Source organism: Macrotis lagotis, chromosome 3, assembly GCF_037893015.1.
Source record: "Macrotis lagotis isolate mMagLag1 chromosome 3, bilby.v1.9.chrom.fasta, whole genome shotgun sequence".
Lineage (NCBI taxonomy): Eukaryota > Metazoa > Chordata > Mammalia > Peramelemorphia > Peramelidae > Macrotis > Macrotis lagotis.
In genome coordinates, this window is record NC_133660.1 from 130,586,621 (window position 1) to 130,608,563 (window position 21,943).

The 21,943-nt window shown below is 37.2% G+C and overlaps 1 protein-coding gene and 1 long non-coding RNA gene across 6 annotated transcripts in view; one reads left to right on the forward strand and one right to left on the reverse strand.

The window, feature by feature from the left end:
* The window catches only part of LOC141517860 (uncharacterized), a 44,196-nt gene that overhangs the window by 20,355 nt on the left and 1,898 nt on the right, over positions 1-21,943 (reverse strand). For 2 of the 3 annotated variants that reach the window (XR_012477016.1, XR_012477015.1), the window contains exons 2-3: positions 14,964-15,065; positions 8,189-8,397 (exon numbers count right to left, since the gene is read on the reverse strand). This is a non-coding gene — a long non-coding RNA (uncharacterized LOC141517860). Of the gene's footprint in view, positions 1-6,130; positions 7,296-8,188; positions 8,398-14,963; positions 15,066-21,943 lie in introns of those variants that run through there. The other variant, XR_012477017.1, reaches the window with a different exon arrangement.
* The window catches only part of LOC141517859 (uncharacterized), a 51,009-nt gene that overhangs the window by 17,492 nt on the left and 11,574 nt on the right, over positions 1-21,943 (forward strand). For all 3 annotated transcript variants that reach the window (XM_074229276.1, XM_074229278.1, XM_074229277.1), the window contains 6 exons: positions 7,368-7,427; positions 8,225-8,381; positions 9,849-10,047; positions 11,318-11,396; positions 14,385-14,477; positions 18,770-18,842. In XM_074229276.1, the coding sequence (XP_074085377.1) occupies positions 7,368-7,427; positions 8,225-8,381; positions 9,849-10,047; positions 11,318-11,396; positions 14,385-14,477; positions 18,770-18,842 (661 nt within the window). The remainder of the gene's footprint in view (positions 1-7,367; positions 7,428-8,224; positions 8,382-9,848; positions 10,048-11,317; positions 11,397-14,384; positions 14,478-18,769; positions 18,843-21,943) is intronic.

Genomic DNA, 21,943 nt, shown 5'->3' on the forward strand with positions numbered 1-21,943 from the left:
AGAATGAGTGAATGCCTCCACTGAAATATCTCTACTCTTGATTTGTGTCCATAAATTCAGTTAAAAGATCACTCCATTAGGAAAAATGGCCCTCCCATGTCTTCCCTGCAACACTTCTAAGTTGATATTCCAAGAGCAAAAAATCTCTCTAGATACATCTCAGAAACTGAAAAGGAATTTTTCTTAAAGCTTTCATGAATGTTGATGAAATGTTTGGAAAGTATTTAGTCTGCAATTAAAGAAATCATAAGCCATGCTTATTTGATTTGCAGAGCTTTTATAGTCCACAGAGAGCCATCCCTGAGCACCTTTTCACTGCCCAGCTTAGTGACTAGGGTGCTCATTTAGATAAAGCCTATCTCACTCCAAACACTTTTTGGCTCCGGGTCTGTCTCAGCCCAGTACCCACAGATGCTCATTCAATGCATTTTTTTCCCCCAGGGAAGCCTAATGAAATAGGTAGGAGGAAGATCTGGGAAAAGAATTTGGGTGTCCTGGGGGAGGGTTGACAATTGCCAACTTTCAGATTCCTTTGCCCTGCAGGTCATTTTTTTTTAAATTTATTTTTATTAAAGATATTATTTGAGTTTTACATTTTCCCCCCAATTTTGCTTCCCTCCCCCCTCCCCCCCAACAGAAAGCACTCTGTCAGTCTTTACTTTGTTTCCATGTTGTACCTTGTTCCAAATTGGGTATGATGAGAGAGAAATCATATCCCTAAAGAGAAGAGAAGTCTAAGAGGTAACAAGATCAGACAATAAGCTGTTTTTTTTTCTAAATTAAAGGGAATAGTCCTTGCACTTTGTTCAAACTCCACAGCTCCTTATCTGGATACAGATGGTACTCTCCTTTGCAGACAGCCCAAAATTGTTCCCAATTGTTGCACTGATGGAATGAGCAAGTCCTTCAAGGTTGATCATCACTCCCATGTTGCTGTTAGGGTGTACAGTGTTTTTCTGGTTCTGCTCATCTCACTCAGCATCAGTTCATGCAAATCCCTCCAGGTTTCCCTGAAATCCCATCCCTCCTGGTTTCTAATAGAACAATAGTGTTCCATGACATACATATACCACAGTATGCTAAGCCATTCCCCAATTGAAGGACATTTACTGGATTTCCAATTCTTTGCCACCACAAACAGGGCTGCTATAAATATTTTTGTACAAGTAATGTTTTTACCCTTTTTCCTCATCTCTTCGGGGTATAGACCCAATAGTGGTATTGCTGTGTCAAAGGGTATGCACATTTTTGTTGCCCTTTGGGCATAGTTCCAAATAGCTCTCCAGAAGGGTTGGATGAGTTCACAGCTCCACCAACAGTGTAATAGTGTCCCAGATTTCCCACATCCCTTCCAACAATGATCATTATCCTTCTCTGCAGGTCATTTACTATGCTATCAGCCAACCCATCTTTATTCAGTGCTTACTCTGTAACAGGCATTGTGCTCATTGCTAGTAATACTAAGACAAAAGTGAACTAGCTCCTTGTCTCAGCAAACATTTATCAAGGGTACCTGGTATCTGCTGAATACTGCCCTCCATTGCTGGGACTTCCGAGTGAAAAATATTCCCAACCCCAAGGAGCCCTGTAATTTCAGGTGTGTTTTATGTTATGATAAATACTTTGTCTCATGCCTACTCCTTTACTCTCTCTCTGCACTTTCTATCTCCATGAGGTTCTCTTGGAGGATGGAACATGTGGATTAAGAGGATGTTTGTGTAAGTAGAGAGGAGATGGTAGCCTAAGACATTGTGGAGGCAGAACTGAAAAACCTTGGCAACTAATTGGACACAGAAGAGTTAAAATAATCAAAGAGGACTTGAATATGATGAAAAATCAGAAAGAAAAATGTCTTGGCCTCGGGCCACACTTCATAAGTACAGCACTGGGAAGGCATGGTTAGATTCAAAAAAGATCTGGAGGTTTTAATGGATTGTAGTCCAAGATCAGTGTTAGTCAACAACGTGGCTGCCAAAAAAGACTACTTTAAAATGTTGTGTGGCATAGAAAGGAGGATTTTCTGGAATAAGCAGGTATCATAGTTCTTGGGTGTTTGGTCCTGGTCAGAGCACATCCGAAATATGGGGCTCAGCTCTAGGCACCACTGTTAACAAAGACATTAATTTATTTGGAGAATATCCAGAGGATGGCAACCAGCACAGTGAAAAGCTTTGAACCAATGTCATATGAGAATGGGGGAAGGCACTGAAGAGGCTTAACTTGAAGAAGAGAAGATTTGGTGGGATGTCAGTTGTGTTTGAGAAGAGGGACTAGATTTGTTCTATCTGGACTTAAAAGATGGAACTGGGAACAATGGGGGAAAGTGGAACATGGTAGAGCACAATATGATGGTAGTAATACATTTGTTGCACAACTGCAGCAAATTTAAGCTTAGTGCGAATAGAAACTTGCTACCAATTAAAATGACCACCTCAGGAGGTGATAGATGCCCTCCTGTTGGAAGTATGCAAGCACCAGCTAGTTTTTCATTGTCAGTTATACTAAAGGGAAATAGGTAAGTTTGAGAGGAAATATGAGTTTGGGGGAAGATAAGTTTTTCTTGGAATTGTTGTGTTTGTGATTATTACGGGCCCATCCAAAGAGAGATATACAGTAGGCAATTGTTGGTGTAGAACTAGAATTCAGGAGAGAGGCTAGGGCTGCAGTTACATAGCTTGGATTCTTCTTGCCTAGAGATGATAAGACAACTATGAGAACTGACAAAATCAGTAAGAAAGAAGGAAAGAGAGAAACCAGAGCCAAGAATGGTATCTTTCAATGTTATGATAAATATTATTTATGACTTCACAAATAAATAATATGCATTGCAGGTAAAATTCAAGAATTAAAAATAGAGCTATTGTAAAGAGGTATATTTTGAGTGTTCCTCATTGTATGTGGCTTCTACCATATAGATTGTACCCTGAGCAAACACCTACCTACCTTGCCTAACTTTAAGACCAATTCTAGTAGAAGGAAATTAAGGAACAAGCTATATATTAATATTATTACCATTACTAATACTTTATAATGGATTGGTGAATTTATGAGCATGAGGAACTCCAGACATGGAATCTTCTTCCAGTAAAGCATATATAACCTTTATGACTTAGTGGATAAGTAGCTAAGTTATAGGGTTGTCTGAGGTACATAGTGGTTAAATGACTTGCTCAGGGTAATGTGGCTAGTACCAGGAGAATTTTAACCCAAATCTTTCTAAGTGTAGTATTCCATCATTATACCATACTTCCTCTAATATTATTAACCCTGTCTTATTTAGAAAAGAATTCAGAAAGGAAAAAACTGAAGCAGAAAGATAGTGTTTGTACAGTCACAGACTAGATCAATCAAATCAGTCAGTTTGATTTACTTGGTTTATTTATGGTTGAACTGGATAGCAATCGGGGCTCATAGTGTTAGAATGATTTTTATTAAGCAGGATGGTATAGTAGAATAGCCAGTTAGTCAGGAAACATATATGCCTAGCTCTGAGATATGAATACAAAAAATAAAAATGAATGACAGTCTGTGCCCTGAAGAATCTTACAATCTAATTGGGAAAACAACAAACAAAAGGAAACTGAAAAGGGAAGTGTGACCTTGGGATGTGAGGATGAAGTCAGAGAAGGCAGTGTAGCCAGGTGAGAGATGAATACTAGATTACAAATCAAGAGAACCAGAATCTACTCTCAGCTTGGTGGGACCAAGATTGCCTGTGTGAGCTTCAGCAGTTTATTTTTTCCCAAGTTTTTCATTCATTTATTTAGATAATAACATTAATTTTTAATTTTGAGTTTCAAATTCTCTCCCTCCTACCCCACCCCCATCCATTGAGAACGCAAGCAATATAATGCCCATTGTACATGTAAAGTCAAAAACTGTAGTATAACTGTCACTTAAGGACTCTTCTTTTGTCATATCTTGGTCTCCGGTATCTCAAAAGGTATGCCAACATAGCACAAACTCTGGTTTATATCTTGATACTAACCAAATACTAACCAAGTGGGAAATTCTTGTCCAAGGATCAGCCTCTTCACCAGAAGGGTAGCAACAGGGTGCTAGCCCCATGTACTAACGGTATAAAAATTTTTTCAATGTTTTGGTGGAAGAAGTACCCACATAGACAAAACTGTATGGAATTAGATGGAGAGCATTATGCCAAATGCTGGAGTACAAAGATAAATATGAATATAGATCTTGCTTTTAAGGATTTAGTCTAATGTAAGGGGAAGGCACAGAGACACACAGCTACAAATAACTGATACAAGAGGGAGGAGTAAATGTAAAGGAGCGGTCTAAAGCAAAGTATGCTACCAAGAGTTCAAGGAGAAAGAGACATCCCTTTTTTCTTGGATGTAGGGTGAAACAAAGAAGACTATCAGGGAAAGTTTCAGTGAGGAAGCAACAATTGAGTTAACCTTTGAATGTTGGGAAGGATTCCAGTGGACCAAGATAGCATTAGGTAGAAGAGTTCTATCATCTAGACATGGTTGTTGGAATAAGCAAAGGCACATTCAAATGGCAGAGGACCCCAACCCCCCAAAAAAACCTTTCATAGGCAATGAGAATAAAGGTTTTTGAGTAGAGGTGTTGTACGATGAGAGAAGAGGAGCACAAAGATGATTTGAGCAGGACACTGAATGAATTGAAAAGGGGATCTTAGCAAGTTATTGCCCTTCTGCAGCCTCAGACCCTTCATATGTAAAATGAGGGGCCTTCCAATTTGAAATTCCATAATCTCTCTGGTAGAGGCTGAAAGCAGGTGAAGGAAATGAGGTAAGAAGAAATAAAGGCCTGAACTAAAATGGCTACAGTTGGAATGGGGAAAAGGGGACAGATAAAAGAGATGCTAGCAGATCGAATTTATGAGACTCAAAAACTAATTGAATATGAAAGGTAAGAGAGATGGAAAAATCAGAGGAAACTCCAAGGCTTTAAGCCTGTGTCATTAGGAGAAAGTGATGCCATCCAAAGGAGGGGAGAAAAGTGAAGGGAAGGTTGAAAAGTGAAAAAAAGTAAGAAAAGTAAGGGAAGAAGAGGTCAGTTTTGGACACATTTGGTTGGAGGCACTGACAGACATCAGTTAGAAATGGGATTGGTTGGGTAAGAGAATTATATATAATCTAGAAGGCATATGTACAATCAATAGGAGAGGAATGGAACTTAGGAGGGTAAATATCATTTAAAGATTCGGAGGAAGATGAAAAGGGAGAGGTAGAAAAAGAATCATGTGAATAATATGTCCTGGAAGCTGAGAGAGGAGAAAGGTTTAAGAAGTAAGGAGTAGTAACCAGTCAATCACTAAACATTCATTAAGCACCTACTCTGCCAGGTTCTGTGCTAGGCAGGAACGTACAGTCTAGTGAGCAGAGATAACATGTCCATATGTAGCAATGTACAAAATACTTACAAGATAGATAATAGATAATTTGGGAATGGGGGAGGGTAATCAGGAAAGGTTTCATGTGGGAGATAGTGGTTGAGCTGAGCTTTGAATTGAAGCAAGCTAGGCAATCTAAGAGGTGGAGGTAAAGAGGAAGTGCATTTAGGTATGGGATACAGGTGAGGTAAAGGCAAACAGGTGGAAAATGGAAGTGACGTGTGAGGAAGAATAAAAAGGTCAATTTAGCTGGTCTGTAGTATTCATGAAGAGTAGTAATGTGTTTATAAGGCTGGAAAGATAGGATGGGAGAAGCTTGGGATGGGCTTTAAATGGCAATTGATCCTATAGGAGATAACTCCTAGGATTTATTGATATCAAATACAGCAGAGAAATCTAGAAGGATGAGTTCAGTAAAGACCCATTACATTTCACCCAAAAGGAGACAGTGACTGCAGAGAATTGTTTCAGTAGCATTATATAGAAGTAAGCCAGGGTAGTTTGGTAGGAAGAAGTCAATGTCAATAGTTAGTTGAAGAGGAAGTGAAGGAGTGGGTGGGTTGGAGAGGAAAGGGGTTAACAAATGAGTAGGCTAGGTAGTATAAGAAATGAATGTAGACTGTTCTTTCTACTAATTTGGCAGTAAATGGGAGAAAAGAGCTAAGAAGGAGTAGTGAGATCATTGGAAGGATCTTAAAATTTCTTTTAGAATAAGGAAATTCTGAACACAATTGTAGAATGAGAGGCAAAGCAAACAGAGACAAAGACTGAAAGGAAAAAGTGATGCTTGGTAAAGTCTAGATTTGGAGTTTAGCTTAGGGGATGGGATCAAAAATACATGTGGCAGGATTAACTTTGCCCAGGAGAAGAGACAGATGAGTAAAGTTACCTAAGGCTGAGGATTGAAGGACAAAGGAAAAGACATGATTGAAGTGGCTGACCACAATGTTTTAAGAGTGGAACTGAGACTAGAACAGCACTGATAGACTTAAAGAACAAGAAGGAAGTCTGTGACTAGTGAGCATAGTAAGCACAAAGTATACAGTGTGACAAGAGATATGATTGTAGATTTGAAGCTATAAAGGATCTTAAAGGTCATCTACTTCAACTCCTTCATTTTGTAGCTGAGGAAACTAAAGCCTCAAGATGTTAGGAGACTTTTCCAGTGCCACTCAAGGTAGCAACAAGCAGAGCTGGGATTCTGACCCAGGGTCTCTGGTTCTAAACCACAAGGGAAAAGCAAAAGTTGGCCAGAAGATTGAGACTGGAGACGAGTCTGGGCAAGATAATCTCCAAGGTCCAGCTCAGAAATTCTGTAATGTTAATAAAATGGAGCATTTGAATTTTGTAATCTCTCATCTGTCATCACAACTTGCAATTTTAAATCCACCCAATATCTAGTAACATGATAATGATCAACTATTGACTTAGAGAAGAAATCAACTTGGTTAACTCTAAATTTAATGTTCATTTGATAGCACTTGATACTCTAAATAAAACCAATATGAAACTTCTAGCCAGATCAGTGCAAAACTTCAGAAATTCCATAAGATACTCTAAGTCCAATAAAAGTAAAAATAGCTTTTTAACTACTTTGATACAGAAGGAAAAAGTTCTGGATTTGGAGTCACAGTCCTGGCTTTGCCCTTTGTCTCTGGCATAATGTTGTGTGCCTACACTCTCTGGGCCTTAAGACCTCAAAATGGAGAAAAGGACTCACCCTGAGTTTATCCCATCTTTCCATCTTCTAGATGGGGAAATGGCAACTCTGAGAGATAACTGGTGATTAAGTCAGGGTTTGGCACTGCATCCCTGGACAACAAAACTCATGCTCTTCCCACTCTGTATTTCACCAAGTTGCTGGTAGGACCAAATGAGTGCTTCACAACACTGTCCACATGTAAGCAATTACTACCTATAGAGTTAAATGATGGTGTGTATATCTTACAACCAATCATAATTCATCTACAACATTATTATACCACAGGTAGAGAGTCATCAGGAAGCCAGGCTATGGAATAACATATTTGTCTGGACCCAGGAAAAGGTAAATTGTTTAAACAACTCTACTTTTAAATTCTTTTTTGTAAAATATGAAGGGAAAATAATTATGACACTTACAAATGTTACATTTCTATGGAGGGTTGGCTTAACAGAAAGCAAGCATCGGGATGTGTGGGTTTTGGTTCTTGTGAAGCTCTGTGCTAATTCATTTCTCTAGGCATCTTTGTCTTTATCTGTCAAATGTGGAGTGACCTTCAAGTTCAGTGATTTTGTGTCACTCTTTGGAATACCAAGACAGTGCCACAAAAAGGAGAGCAGACTCCTCATCAGGGCCAGAGAACCAGGCTGGCCAATGGAGCCACTCTTATGACCTTTCAGGGCTCCTCACAGACAGTGAAGCTGGGGACTCCACCAGTCTTTTCTGCCTAATATCCTCAGGCATGAGCCTTCACACAGCTTTTGCCTTCACTGAAGTGGCACTGGGTGGCAGGATGCAAGAGAGATACAAGGAAATGATACAAGTTCAAACACTTATTCCATTACTTGTCAATCTTATAAACTCTGCCCTAGGGACATAAGTATTTTCAGCTACCATGACTTAATGGTTAGTTCCTTAATGGCAGTTCCCTGAAGCCCCGAGGTTAAATGACTTGCCTGGAATCACATAATTGGAGGGTCAGAATTTGAACCCATTGATAATATGCTTCTGTAAAATCTATATAGTCAGTTTTTCTTTAAAATGGCAAACTTTTCTGTAACTCATCTGACTTGCTTTTTAAAGAAAATAAATTTTTGTTTTCCTACCTTCCATTTCTTCACATTTGTTTCATTTGGTTGCAGCTAAATATGCCCATCGGTACCATCAAAGCCACTGTGTTAATAGAAAGCATTCTGGCCTCATTTGAGATGGAAGAGATTCTGTATGAACTAAGAGACCATTCTGCTGGCTTGAACTGTGGCATCTGGGATTATTCTGCCTCTTTTGTTGCCAAATTTGGTAAGGAGAAAGTAATCTTAAAAGAGAAAGAGATTTTTTTTTTAGTGATCTTCAACAGAAAAAAGAATTTTTTCATAGTAACATTAAAAATATATCTATTCCCAGTAATCCTAGGGTAAGTGATGTGGCCACCAGAAATGGCAGGTGGGATCTCAAAAGGGATCTTAAGAGAAAGAAAAAACTAACACTTCTTGTAGGAATTAACTGAAGATCTCTTCTGGGTCAAGGGGTAGAAGGTTGACACGAAGCGGGTACAGGAAAGAGTTTTTAGAGGAGGTAGGAGTCAGCTGAGGCAACCTCCACACTGGTCTCCTTCATGGACTCCAAGTTCCAGCCAAACCAACTCACTCCCTGATCTCTTCCTGCATAATCTAATAGCTTCTTTCCTTCATCTCTGTCAGCAGGAATCCCCTTTTTCCAAAAACCCAGCTTTGATGCTACCTCCTCTGGGAAGTATTCCTTGAGCTTTCACAGTGGAGTGTGTATGCTGCCCTCTGCTCTCAACCCACAGGAGGAAGTGATTTCTCCCTCCTCAAATTTCCTTAGAGATTTCTATTTTACCTTACTACATGTTATTTTGCATCATATTAATCTATGTGCATATTATATTTCTTCCTTACAATAGACTGGAGGCTCTGGGAGGACTGTAGCTGTCATTTAAAGATTTTAATTATCTCTAGTATCCAAGACAGTTCCTTAAACATAAAAACATAGAATTTTTTAAAAAAAGTTTTAATGTAAAAACTAATAGACTGCCTTCTGTGGGAGGGAGGGAAGCATGATTAGGGGGAAAATTGTAAAATTCAAAAATAAAAATCTTTCTTTTAAAAAAGTTGTTTTTTTTTTTTGCAAGGCAAATGGGGTTAAGTGGCTTGCCGAAGGCCACACAGCTAGGTAATTATTAAGTGTCTGAGACCGGATTTGAACCCAGGTACTCCTGACTCTAGGGCCAGTGCTTTATCTACTGCGCCACCTCTCTTTTTTTTAAAAGATTTTATTTATTTTGAGTTTTACAGTTTTCCCCCTAATCTTATTTCCCTCCCCCCCAACCCCCACAGAAGGCAATTTGTCAGTCTTTACATCGAAAAAATAAATTTCTTGAAAGGAAAGTGTCATGCTAGGAAAGGGACTATTTCTCAACTTTTTTTTTAAAAAACATGTTTTCAGGGACAGCTAGGTGGTACAGAATTCAAACCTGGCCTCAGACACTTAATACTTACTTAGCTGTGTAATTTTAGGCAAGTAACTTAACCTCATTGCTTTGCAAAAGAAAAAAAATAAAAAATGCAAAAATATAAACCAAAAAAGTATGTTTTTTTTTAAATCATGTGAGAACTAGTACAGTTTATACTCTGACAAGGCTGAGGTTAGGATTTATGAGGTAGACCTTTACAGAAAAGTCTACAGTAAACGTTTTAATTTGTATCTCCTTTCATCTCTTCTTCTTTCACACCCTTTTTCTACCAGGCCATCGAGCTGAATTCTTGTTGCCAGACAGAAGCAAGTATGTTAACATGGAAAAGCTTTTCCTCAAGAGTTATATGGATTTGCTGGTACAGACATGTCACAGGCGAGGAGCTCTGGCAACTGGGGGGATGGCTGCTTTGTTACTACCAAAGGACCAAAAAAGTGACAGCTACCAATCAGTCTTAGCAGCTGTTAAACGGTGAGAAAATCTAAAATTTTTAGTAGTTATAGAGCAAATTATCAATTGTACTTTCATTAGGGATTGAAACTGAGTGACCAGAATCTTCACTGGAGCATGGATTTAGAGTTGGAAGGGACCTTAGAGGTTATCTGGCCCAATTCTCATATTTTTCAGCTAATGAGATCCAGGCCTAGAGAGAGTAAGTGATTTGCCCAGACATACAGACCCTGACTTCAAATCTAACACTTTAAAAACTACATCATGCTGACTTTAAGGATCTCCTTCAACCCTTTCATTTTACAGATGAAGAAAATAAGACCCAGAGAGAAGTGATTTAAGTTCACTAAGGTAAAAGGTAACAGCTGAGCCAGGATTCAAAGCAATGTTTTCTGATTCTAAACCCAGTATTTTTTGTGTTGTACTACCCAATATGGAAATATATAGAAGTGCCCACAAAAACTCACTCTCAGCCCTAAGTTCTATTTTTTAAAGTAGACCATGTTTCTTCTAATTTCTACCCATTATTTCATTTTCTCTGTTTTCATTAATAGAATAATAGCAAGCAAGTAAACAAACCCAGTGATCTCATTTCTGTTATTCGGTAGAAATAAATATGCCAATATTTCTAGAAAACTTATACTCACAATTTTAATGAAAATCCTATAAAAATATATACATACTTTCCAGCCTTCTTAAAACACATTGATTCTCTTTTGATTTTTTTTCCCCTTTGGATGGCCTATTCTATTGACATGTAGCACCAATTGTTTGTGAACTAAATGGCCCTGGACTGTTGTGGTGATTCTTTCTCTTCTCAAACTAATTGGGGTTCAACTTCATTAAGTAACCATCTCTTCGCTTTACTGACTCACCCTCCTAACCTATTTCCTATAAAGAGGTGGAGGGGAAAAAAATGACCAAACTCATTCAGTCACTAATCTGAATTTCCACAGAATTCTAAACCAAAAAGGTTGTGCTTAAAGGCAACTTATATGGTCCTGGGTTTGTTAGAGCAATAGCTTTATTTTATTTGACTTACTTTAGAGTTCTCACTGTGTTTAGATGATGTATTTGCTAAAAGTCTCCTTGGACATATGAGGACACTACTGAACCACAAGTGTCCTATGTGTCAGGATAAGGAATTTAACTTGATGCTTTTACAGCTTTAGAAAAAAACAAGTATAAAACCTTCCAAGTGGAAGTGTTATAATAAAAAAAAAAAAGATAATTTAACAAAATATTTTGGATCTAAACAGATGACCAATGAATTTTTTTTTGTTAATTCTAGGCTCAAATTGTTTGAAATCAAGGCTGGAGTGGATGGATTTATGGTGTATGACATTGGCTTGGTGGAACCAATGCAGAAGGTACTTTTATACATGTTTTACATTTGGGAAAATCCTGTTTGCCTGTTTTAGAGTTTTGGTTTTTTTTAGGTTTTGGCAAGGCAGTGGGGTTAAGTGGCTTGCCCAAGGCCACACAGCTAGGTAATTATTAAGTGTCTGAGGCTGGATTTGAACTCAGGTACTACTGACTCCAGGGCCGGTGCTCTATCCATTGTGCCACCCAGCTGCCCCATGTTTGCTTGTTTTATAAAGATTAATATAATAGTCTTTGTTTTAAAAAAATTAAATTGATGTCATCTTTTCTGTTTAATTTTCTAGAGCCTAGGAATTGGTTTGTTATATGTTATCCAGGTTGGCAAATATGATAGATTGGATTCTGACTAAAGTAGATCATTTTTATCTTTTTTTATCCTACAGATTGTTTTGTTTTCAAATGGTTCTGAGTTAAGTATTAAAAGTTAAGTATAAGTTAAGTATAAGCCAGAAACATTGCTCCACATTCTGCTAGGGCCAAGCTGAGCAAATCTGACTACCCTTCTGAAGGAAAACCCTCCAGATACTTTTATGTCCATTTTAGAACCCTTCTCCAGGCTAAACATCTCTATTCTTTAACTAGTCCTCATATAATGTGGTCTCTCCTGAGTCAATCAAAAAGAACTTATTAACTGTCTTGTAAGTGTCACTTAAGGTGATGAGAGTGAAACAAGTCTCCATTCACAAGATTATCACCAAAAATGCCAGTATAAATAATTTGGTCTGTCTGGAAACGTTCTCTTATTATTAGATTCTGTGGATCTAAGGGCAGGGCATTTCAGTCACTTTAATTACATAATTCCAAATTGCTTTCCAAAATTACTTACTCAATTTCATCAGCAAGAAGCTTGTGTGTCACATTCCCTCCAACATTGATTATTCCCATGTCATTTGTGTCAATTTTCTGGGATCTGAAACATTTCTTAATATGGCTGTTAACAATTTTCAATTCTTCTTTGATAGTGCCTATCCTTTTTACATTTATCCACTGGAAAGTGGATTCTTGTATTATGCATTTGTGGTAGTTCCCATTTGTCTTGGATGGTTTTTTACAAAGGGATAAATATCTGCTGTGAAGATACAGCAAGAAAAAAAAATCACAAAGCATTTCTTTTCTAACTTGAGGAGAGAACTGTCTCTACCATGAGAAAAATGGCTCACACTGAAAGTAACTGGCTTTTTTTTCAAAGCAGTTTCTATCAAGTATTTGCCCCCTTTCAAATCCCAGCAGAATTGCTTAATGAGTTTACATTTCAAATACCACTTGGCTGGGTCACCTACTTCATTATTCCTTGGGTCACCTTTGCTCATTCAGCTGGTCTAGACTCCAGCTCCCATACTTCTGGTGCTCATTCTTGTGAACTTTTAAATCTTTAAAGGGTCATAGCCATTTCCAATATTCCTTCACCTAGAACATCAACAGAATTGTAGCACCTGAACCAGGTATTCATGGTTTCATGTTGGCTCTGAGTGAAAGAGGGCCTAAGACCCCTTCTTCTCTTGAGGGGCCAGAGCAGCTCACTTTCCTCAAAGGAAACAGCACAAAAGGAAAAGTCTAACTTAGGCTGATCAGTGACTTTTGAAGATTTTCAGATTCTAGCTGAACAGCCAATCTTCACCATATGGTCAGATAACTAGAACCAGTTATTCAGTGTCTATATGAGCTTTGGTTTGAGTACAGATGCCTGCTATTACAGGCCATTCTAGTCCTTCTACCTCAGACCATTATCCCTTTCCAGCAGCAGGCTTCCTTGGACCTTCTGTACTTCAATGGTAGTAGCAAACAGAACCTCCAAACCTGCTCCTATTTTCTGGCATCAGAAATTACCTTAAATAGATCATCAATTTGGACTTATTTTATTTGCATGCTGTATCTTTTTTTAAAGGTCTTCTTTTTAATCCTTCATTAAAGATTTATCTCTTACTGAATTTTACCTCCCAACTATGTTCTTTCAGGATGGCAGTTATTTTGTGTTCACTCTCACTTACCTTTGCTTCCATCTTTAAATATTTTTTTAAAATATTTGCATTAGTTGGTGTACATATATCCATGTTGCTCTTTTTCAACAAGCCTCCTCTCATAAGAAAAATTTCTTTTGTCAAAATTTCATTTTAAAGAGTTTTCCCTCTTTCTTGCTCTGTTCTCTCTGTTGAACTTTAGTGGATAAGGGACTCTGTTCTTTTTATGAACACCGAAATCTTATCTCTTAAAGTCTAGGGTATGGTCAGATTATGACTGACTTTATTCTTCTTTAAAATAAATTTTTAAGGTAGAATTATCATTTACTCCAAGACTCCTATCATTTATGCTTGCCAGAGTAATTTCCAGAACAGCAGATCTACCATATGTTACTGTTACCTTTTAAAGAATAAAATTATCCCTAAAAATTTATCAGCTTCCATACTTTTGGTAGGTGTTTAAATAATTGAAGCTTCCTATCACCATTATCATCATGCCTAACAATTAGGGTTTTCCAGTGACAAAGAACAAAGAGAACAGAAGTTTCCTCAAGGCTAGATAGAAAAATAATTTTAATTCTTCTTGGACTAATACAATATTTAGTAGTCATATTTAGAATAAAACACCAGTCTAGATACAATGCTTACATTCATGCCCTATTTTATAGGTACATTCCTACTTCAACATGGCAAGTACAAATTGTTAAACCTCCAGATTAGGGAGCAAGGTCTTAAAGGTCTTACTAAATAGCAGAGCTCCGGAGACTTGACAGGGGTGTCAGTTCATTATAATTACTACCTTAATATAGAAAAAAAAATCTTTCATGGGTTAGGATAAAAATATCTTATTTGGTGATAAAGAGAAGAATCTTACTTTAGTATAGCTCAGGTGAGGGATAAGAGCCCAAACACATAAAATAATTAAAATAGAAAAATCATAATGGACACCCAACTACAAATACTAACTTCCCAGAACAGTATTGCTATAATCTTAACATCTATTTCTTGTTTACACAGCTATTTAAGGAGTACACTAGAGGCCCCAATCAGTTGCATGTCATTCCTGAAGGTGTGAACGTGACTTCAACACAACTGCTAACTATGCCTGCAGTGAGTTATTTTTCCCTCAGTGAAATCTTTTATTTCCTGACTAAAGATGGGTGCATATGATCAGATTCAGGTGCAGAAGGGCTTGTAGCTAATAGAACATCTATATACAGAGACTCATGTTAACAGTCAGAAAAGTGCCGTGGAAGAATCCTCCCGTCCTCTTCCCTGATACTAGTGCTGCATTAGATTCTTTTTTTTTTTAATTTAAGGTAATTAGGATAAGTGACTTGCCCAGGGTCACACACTTAGGCAATTATTAAGGCCAGATTTGAACTCAGGTCCTCCTTGAATCCAGGACCAGTGCTCTATCCACTTTGCCACCTAGCTGCCCCCACCCTTTTTAAATTTAGCTGCACTAGATTCTTGGGACACTAGGTTCAGACTCTTGCTCTGTTAGGCATTGTGGAGTTATTCAGAAGTAGTTGAAGACATGGATGTTGGGAAAACATGTTGGATTTAAAATGAGGAGATTCCAGCTCTCCCTACCTGTGTAACTTTGGGTGAGTAATTTTGCTCCTTTAAAATAAGGGTGTTGGGACAGTTGGTCTCTGAGGCTCTTTCCAACCATATTCAGACAAATCTACGATCCTGTAAAACAAATTAAAGAGCACTTAAGATAAAATGTAGTGATGTGCTTAATTATGCAGTACAGTACATATGTAAAGGATTACAAACATTCTGAAGAGGAAGATGAACAAACAGTCAGAGAAGGTTTCACTCTGAAAGTCAGACTTGAGTTGAGCAGACCATGTTGATCAGTTGGAGAGTTTGAGGTGACTGCAGGACAGTTGAGTAAAAAATGTAGAGATGTGAAACTGCTACTTGGGTGACAGATGAGAACTAGCTCTATAGATTTGGGGGATCAAGTCCACAGAGGCAATAATTGAAGCCACAGGTGGAGGATCACTGAGGGAAAGAATGGAGAAAGAAGCAGAGGTCCAGTGATGAACCCTTTGTGATAGTGGAAGAGAAGTGAATTACATAAGGTGGAAGTGATTGGAGAAGAATAATGTGGGAGCATGAACACTAAGGTAAGACACAGTTTAAAGAGGGAAACTCAACTGAAAGAATTGATATTATCTTAAAAACCGAAGCTCACCTCATAATTTTTTTCTTCTGGAATATTTTATTTAGTCATTTTAGAACAACAAAAAATGATTACTAAAACATAAGATTTCCAGAAGAGTTTCTAGACAGACCTTACAAATTGATCACAAGCTTTTCTTGAAGTGAAGTTTCTGTACTTGACTACAGAATTATATTAGCAAGGGCCATGATATTTGATGGTTTTCGTTTTTATCTTTGTCCAACCCAAGCTTGTCCATCTACCACATCTCCAGAGTTAAGCTTGTCTGAAGGGTATATTCCAACAGCTGAGTGGTTGCTTTAAGCAATTCCAAGTATTATAAAACATTTTTGATTCTAAACTTAAACAACAATACATACATACAACAGAACACAAGAGAATGCCATATAAAAATAAATTCTTCATGTTATTTTTTTGGTTTTAGCTTCTTATTGAACTTTCATCTGTTCTCTTCTTGCATTTTAAAATGTTATAATACCCACCCCTTTATTTGACATCAACCCTCCCTCCTTATTTAACCAAGGGAAAGAAAGGCAAAACAAACCAACATATCCTTGTAATAAATAATAAGTCAAGCAAAATTAATCCACACAGTGGTCATGTCCAAGCAGTCATTGCATCAATTAGACCCTTACTACTTCTGTGACCCTGGGCAAGTCACTTAAGTCTTTTGCCTTAGTTTCCTTGTAAACTGTAAATTCCTAGTCATATGTTAAACTCTTAGCAGTGTCAGTCCATAGGAAGCACTGTAGTAATGTTAACTTAAAAGACCTTCTGTCAAAAGGAGAAACCTAGGGTTGTAAAGACCACAAGAAAACAAGTTCTTATCTGGATCTGCCAGCAAATATTTGGTTTCCTTGATAATCCCAAGACTGGTGGACCCTCTTTTTGGAGTTTTTTTGGCAGATATATTAGAATTTGCCATTTCCTTCTCCAGCTCATTTTATAGATGAGGAAACTTGAAGCAAATAAGATTGTGATTTACCCAGGGTCACATAGTTGCCCTTGAACATCAAATAAAAGTGGCAAAGATTTCAATGAATGGGAAGACCTATACACATCACAGTAACTAGCTTCATTTACATGTCATTTTACAATTTCAAAGAATTTTATATTATCTCATTTAAAACTCCTAAAATACTGGAAAATAGATTGTATATTATTACAGTAACAGGAAAAGAAGCCCAGAAATTCTGATATTATTCCTTTCAAATGAAATGTCTTAATGGCTTATGTGCTTAAAGTGTAAAATCTAGCTTTTGGATTTTAATTTTTTTTAATAATGAGTAGAGTAAAGTAGATTAAAAGTGGTAATGTCAAGATTCCAACCATGCCCCCTTCCTCCAGCCATTATTTTTCTAGCTGAAAGACAAACTTACTTCAAGGTGGGCTACTTTCCCCTTTCAAGCAGGAAATTGATTATAAATCAGCTTTTTCCCAAGAGTTCTAACATTTGAGAGAATGATTGTGAGGGATCCACATGATACTGAGAGTCAATGTGGCACAGTGGAGAAAGCACCGGAGTTTGAATCACTTAATAACCTCTGTAACTTGAGTCATTTAACCTCTATAATGAAAGGGTCGGATCAGATGATTTTTTTTTTCAGAATAAATTTTTTTGGTTTATTTTATATTATTACAATAATCTTGTTGTGAGAGTAAGCATAAACCCCTCCTCCCCTTCAAGAAGATGAAAAACCTCAAGAATAGTGAGAGGAAAATGTATTTCAGTCTGTATTCAGTTTCCATTGGCTCTGTCTCTGGGATGAGTTGCCTTCTTTGTAAGTCCACCAAAGAAGTTGCTTCATTATTTTTCCCACAGTTGCTATTACTAGCTGTATTTCCCTCTACTCTATTCCTTCCCACTCTCATTTATTCTATTCTCTCTCCTTTCATCCTGTCCCTGTTCAAAAGTATTTTGTATCTGAGTACCCTCTCCCACAATCTTCCCTCTCTCTTCCCATTCCCACTTATCCCATGCCTTTCTTCTCATTTTTCTCTAGGATAAGATAGATTTCCTCACCCTATTAAGTATGTTATTTCCTCTCTGAGCCTTTTCCAATGAGAATGAAGGCTCACTCATTCCCCCTTGCCTTCCCCCATTCTACTCCATTGAAAAATCTTTTTTCTTGACTCTTCTGTGAAATATCTTAGCCCCTTCTTCCTCTCCTTTCTCTTTCTCCCAGTACTTTTCTTTATGACCCACTGACTCCATCTTTTTACTATATTGTACCATTATATTCCTTCCTTTGTCCTGTCTATATGTGCTCCTTCTAGTTGCTCTTATGAATGAGAAAGTTCATATGAGTTATTCTTCCTATGCAGGAATACAAACAGTTCAAAATCACTAAGTTCCTCATAGTCAGTCCTTCTCATCCCCTCTATGGTTAACCTGAGTCCTGTACTCTTGGAGATCAAACTTTCTGTTCAGCTCTAGTTGTTTCAATAGGAAAGTTTGAAAGTCCCCTGTTTCACTGAAAGTCAATCTTTTCCTCTGAAAGAGGATGTTCAGTTTTGCTGGGGAGTTGATTCTCAGTAATAAACCAAGATCTTTTGCTTTCTGGAATATCATATTCCAAGTCCCATGAGCCCTTTATGTAGATGTTGCCAGCTCCTATATAATCCTGACTATAGAGCCATGGTAGTTAAATTGCTTGTTTCTTCTGGCAGCTTTTAGTATTTTCTCTTTGGGAGTTTTAGAACTTGGGTACAACATTCCTGGGAGTTTTTCTTTTGGGATCTCTTTCAGGAGGTGACTGGTGAATTCCCTCGATTTCTATTTTACCCTCTGCTTCTAGGATCTCAGGGCAATTTTTCTATATTATTTCTTGAAAAATGAAGTCTAGGCTCTTTTTCTGGTTGTGACTGATAATTTTTAAATTATCTCTACTGGATCTGTTTTCAAGGTGGTTGTTTTTCCCAATGAGATATTTCACATTTTCTTCTAATTCCTGCCTTCACACTGCCATCTTGGCTCTGCCCTCCAGAATGATTCTTAAAGTCCTTTCCAAATTCAAATTTGAAATTCTATTCTCTTTGCATTAGAAACTGGGGAAACAACCTTAGAAAAAATACAGAATTAGTAAATAGCTTTAAATCTTTTATCGAGAGAGAGAGAGAGAGAGAGAGAAAGCAGAAGTTAAATTCTCAAGTTTTTTGGGGAGTTTAGACTGGTTTGTAGTAAGACATTTTTCTATCTCATTAGGGAGGTGTCACCCTTCATGGCCTGAAGTATAACATTGCTGTTGGAGTGCTCTTCATATATTCTTGGCTGAAAGGTAAGAGTAGGATCATTTTATTAATTCTAGTAAACTCACTATTTAGCCTGGGAATGTGTTATTCCAACCATCTGTAGTAAATAGGACTCAGTTCATCGCAACTCATAATATCTTATACATAGCAATGAGCATGTCTACTTGGGAAGAGTGTGGGTCTTTGTGAAGGAAATGGGAACCATTGATTTTGTTTTTGCTATGCCACCAATTTGCTGTTAACTTGGTAAGAATATAAACCTTAAATTTCACCTTCTACATCTGTATAACGGGGGATAGCCATGACACCCAACCCACAGAGGTGAAATTAATGTTAACTTTTAAATCAGAGTATGAAATGCTTTCAAAAGACTAAAAATTTTCATCTTTTTTATAGTTTATCTCCTAGATAAGTTAAACAAAAACAGTCATGGAAAGAAAAAAGGTACTTCCACGTAAATTAAGAGTAAATATCAGGGCAGCTAGGTGGCACAGTAGATAAGAGTAGCAGCCCTGGAGTCAGGAATACCTGAGTTCAAATCTGGCCTCAGAAGCTTAATAATTACCTAGCTGTGTGGTCTTGGGCAAGCCACTTAACCCTATTGCCTTGCAAAAAAAAAAACCTAAAAAAAAAAAGAAACAAAGAACTGGTACTTAAGTGGCTAGAGAAACTAATGGATTTTTTTTTAGGCCTATGGGTCTCAAATGCACATTTGTGTTTGTTTTAAGTTTATAGTCTCAACTTTTTTGTACTACTATTATCTAAATCTGTCTATCTTCAGGAAGAATTGTTAGTCTGGTTGTAGTTCCACTGAACCAAGGAACAAAGGGAATACTTCTACATTTGGAGAGATCCCTGCTCTGGGAGTCAGTGTTAGAACATTTTTTATAGGTAATCTGCAAAGAAGAGATACAGTGAATGAACTCTCTCATTGACTAGTCATACTAAATCTTTCAAAATAATGAAATGCAAAGATAAAGGGAATAACCTTTTAAAAATATTTTTTTAAATAAAAAATATATTTTTCCCCTACCAAAAATTTTTTTTAAAAAAGAAAGAAAAAAAACTGTTGTAATAGGCATGGTCAAGCAAAACAAATGTCCATACTGACCATATTCACATGTTTTATTCTTTACCCTGAGTCCATCTTCTACCAGAAGATGAGGTAACATGCTTCATCCTCTGGAATCTTGTTTGGTCTTTACATTTGATCAGATTTGTTAAGTGAAAAGTGTTTGTCCTTACAATGTTATTATTGTACAAATTGTTCTCCTTGTTCTGCTCACTTCGTTTTGCATTAGTTCATACATGTCTCCCGAAGTTTTTCTGAAACTTTTTTAATCATTTCTCTTGGCACAGTCCATTACATTTATATACCTTAATTTGTTCAGCCATTCTTATAGAAATAATCTTATGGAGAATCTTTCCACTATGAAAATGCAAAATAGAGATGGCTAGGTGGCACAGTGGATAGAGCACTGGTCCTGGAGTCAGGAGTATCTGAGTTCAAATCCGGCCTCAGACACTTAATAATTACCTAGCTGTGTGGCCTTGGGCAAGCCACTTAACCCCATTGCCTTGCAAAAACTAAAAAACAAACAAAAAAAATGCAAAATAGATGTCAATGTGAGCAAATATGAATATAAATTTTTTTAGATTTTTTTTTTCAAGGCAATAGAGTTAACTGACTTGCCCAAGGCCACACATCTAGGTAATTATTAAGTGTCTGAGGTCACATTTGAACTCAGGTCCTCCTGACTCCAAGGCCAGTGCTCTATCCACTGTGCTACCTAGCCACCCCAAAATAATATAATTTGTCAAATAATCAAAATCCAAACTTTTAATAGCCAGATATGGGGCTTTTCTGGTTAATTGAAGATGATGACTCAATGGTGAAATGATGGGCTTCATCAGATAATCTACTGAACTGATTAGAAAATATTTTACCTTCACACCAAACTGCTGAGATCTTTACATGTGAAACACTGAATCATCTCTACTTCAAGGAAAATGTCAAAGTTGTAAAATCAAAGAAACACATCTAAAAGAAATGAGGAGCTGCTATATAAGGACAGATTAAAATTAGAATTTTTCTGTCTGCAAGATGAAGGCTTGATTAAATTTTATTTTTTTTCAATTATAATTTATTTTTCTCCCTGTCATTTCTCCTCAGTAGAAAAAAGAAAAACAATATCCTTGTTATGAATATGTTAGTCAAATAAGGAAATGTTTTACAAGATTGGACATGGATTGCTTATCATCTTAGGGAGGAGGGGAAGGGGAGAGGGTTACAATTTGGAACTCAAAACTTTAAAAAAAAACAAAAATGTTAAAAATTGTTTTAACATGTAGATGGGGCAAGGGGACAATAGGTGACACAATAGATAAGTGCACTGGCCCTGAGTTCAAATCCAGCCTCAGACACCGACTGACAAGCTGTGTGACCTTGGGCAAGTCACTTAACTTTAATTGCCTCAAAAAAATAAAATATTAACTTAAAAATATATGCTAGTCAAGCAATTGACAAGCAATTCTTATATTGGCCATGTCCAAAAAGATGTTTCAAGTTAAAAACCTAAAAGATGATATGATCCTAACTTATAAATCATTCATTTATGGTTAGTATAAAGAAGACTTCCTTAATTTAAAAAGATACTTCTTATAGCTTTAAAAGAATAAGAAGAAACACTTACTTTGTTACTTTCCTGGACCTGTGATCTCATGTGGGTTCCCCATACTTGTATCATTGTCAATCAGGACCTATTCAGTTTTTCAGCGTAGATTATTATCCACATTCCCTACCCATTTTACTAGAGGGCTTCTTCTAGGATTTAATGTTTTTGTATGTAACAGCCCAGCTCTTGGTGTATGTGTGTGCGTGTGTGCGCGCACGTGTGTATTGTACTTCCCATTGTTACTGGATTCACTCAGTTCTTCACTCAATTCACTTCATTTCTTCTGATAAGATTTTTCCATTATGCACAGCTTATAATCATTCATGGGAGGATATTGGTATAAAACCTGAGTAAGGGGCAGCTAGGTGGTGCAGAGGATAAAGCACCAGCCCAGAGTCAGGAGGACCTGAGTTTAAATTCAGATTCAGACACTTAATAATTACCTAGCAGTG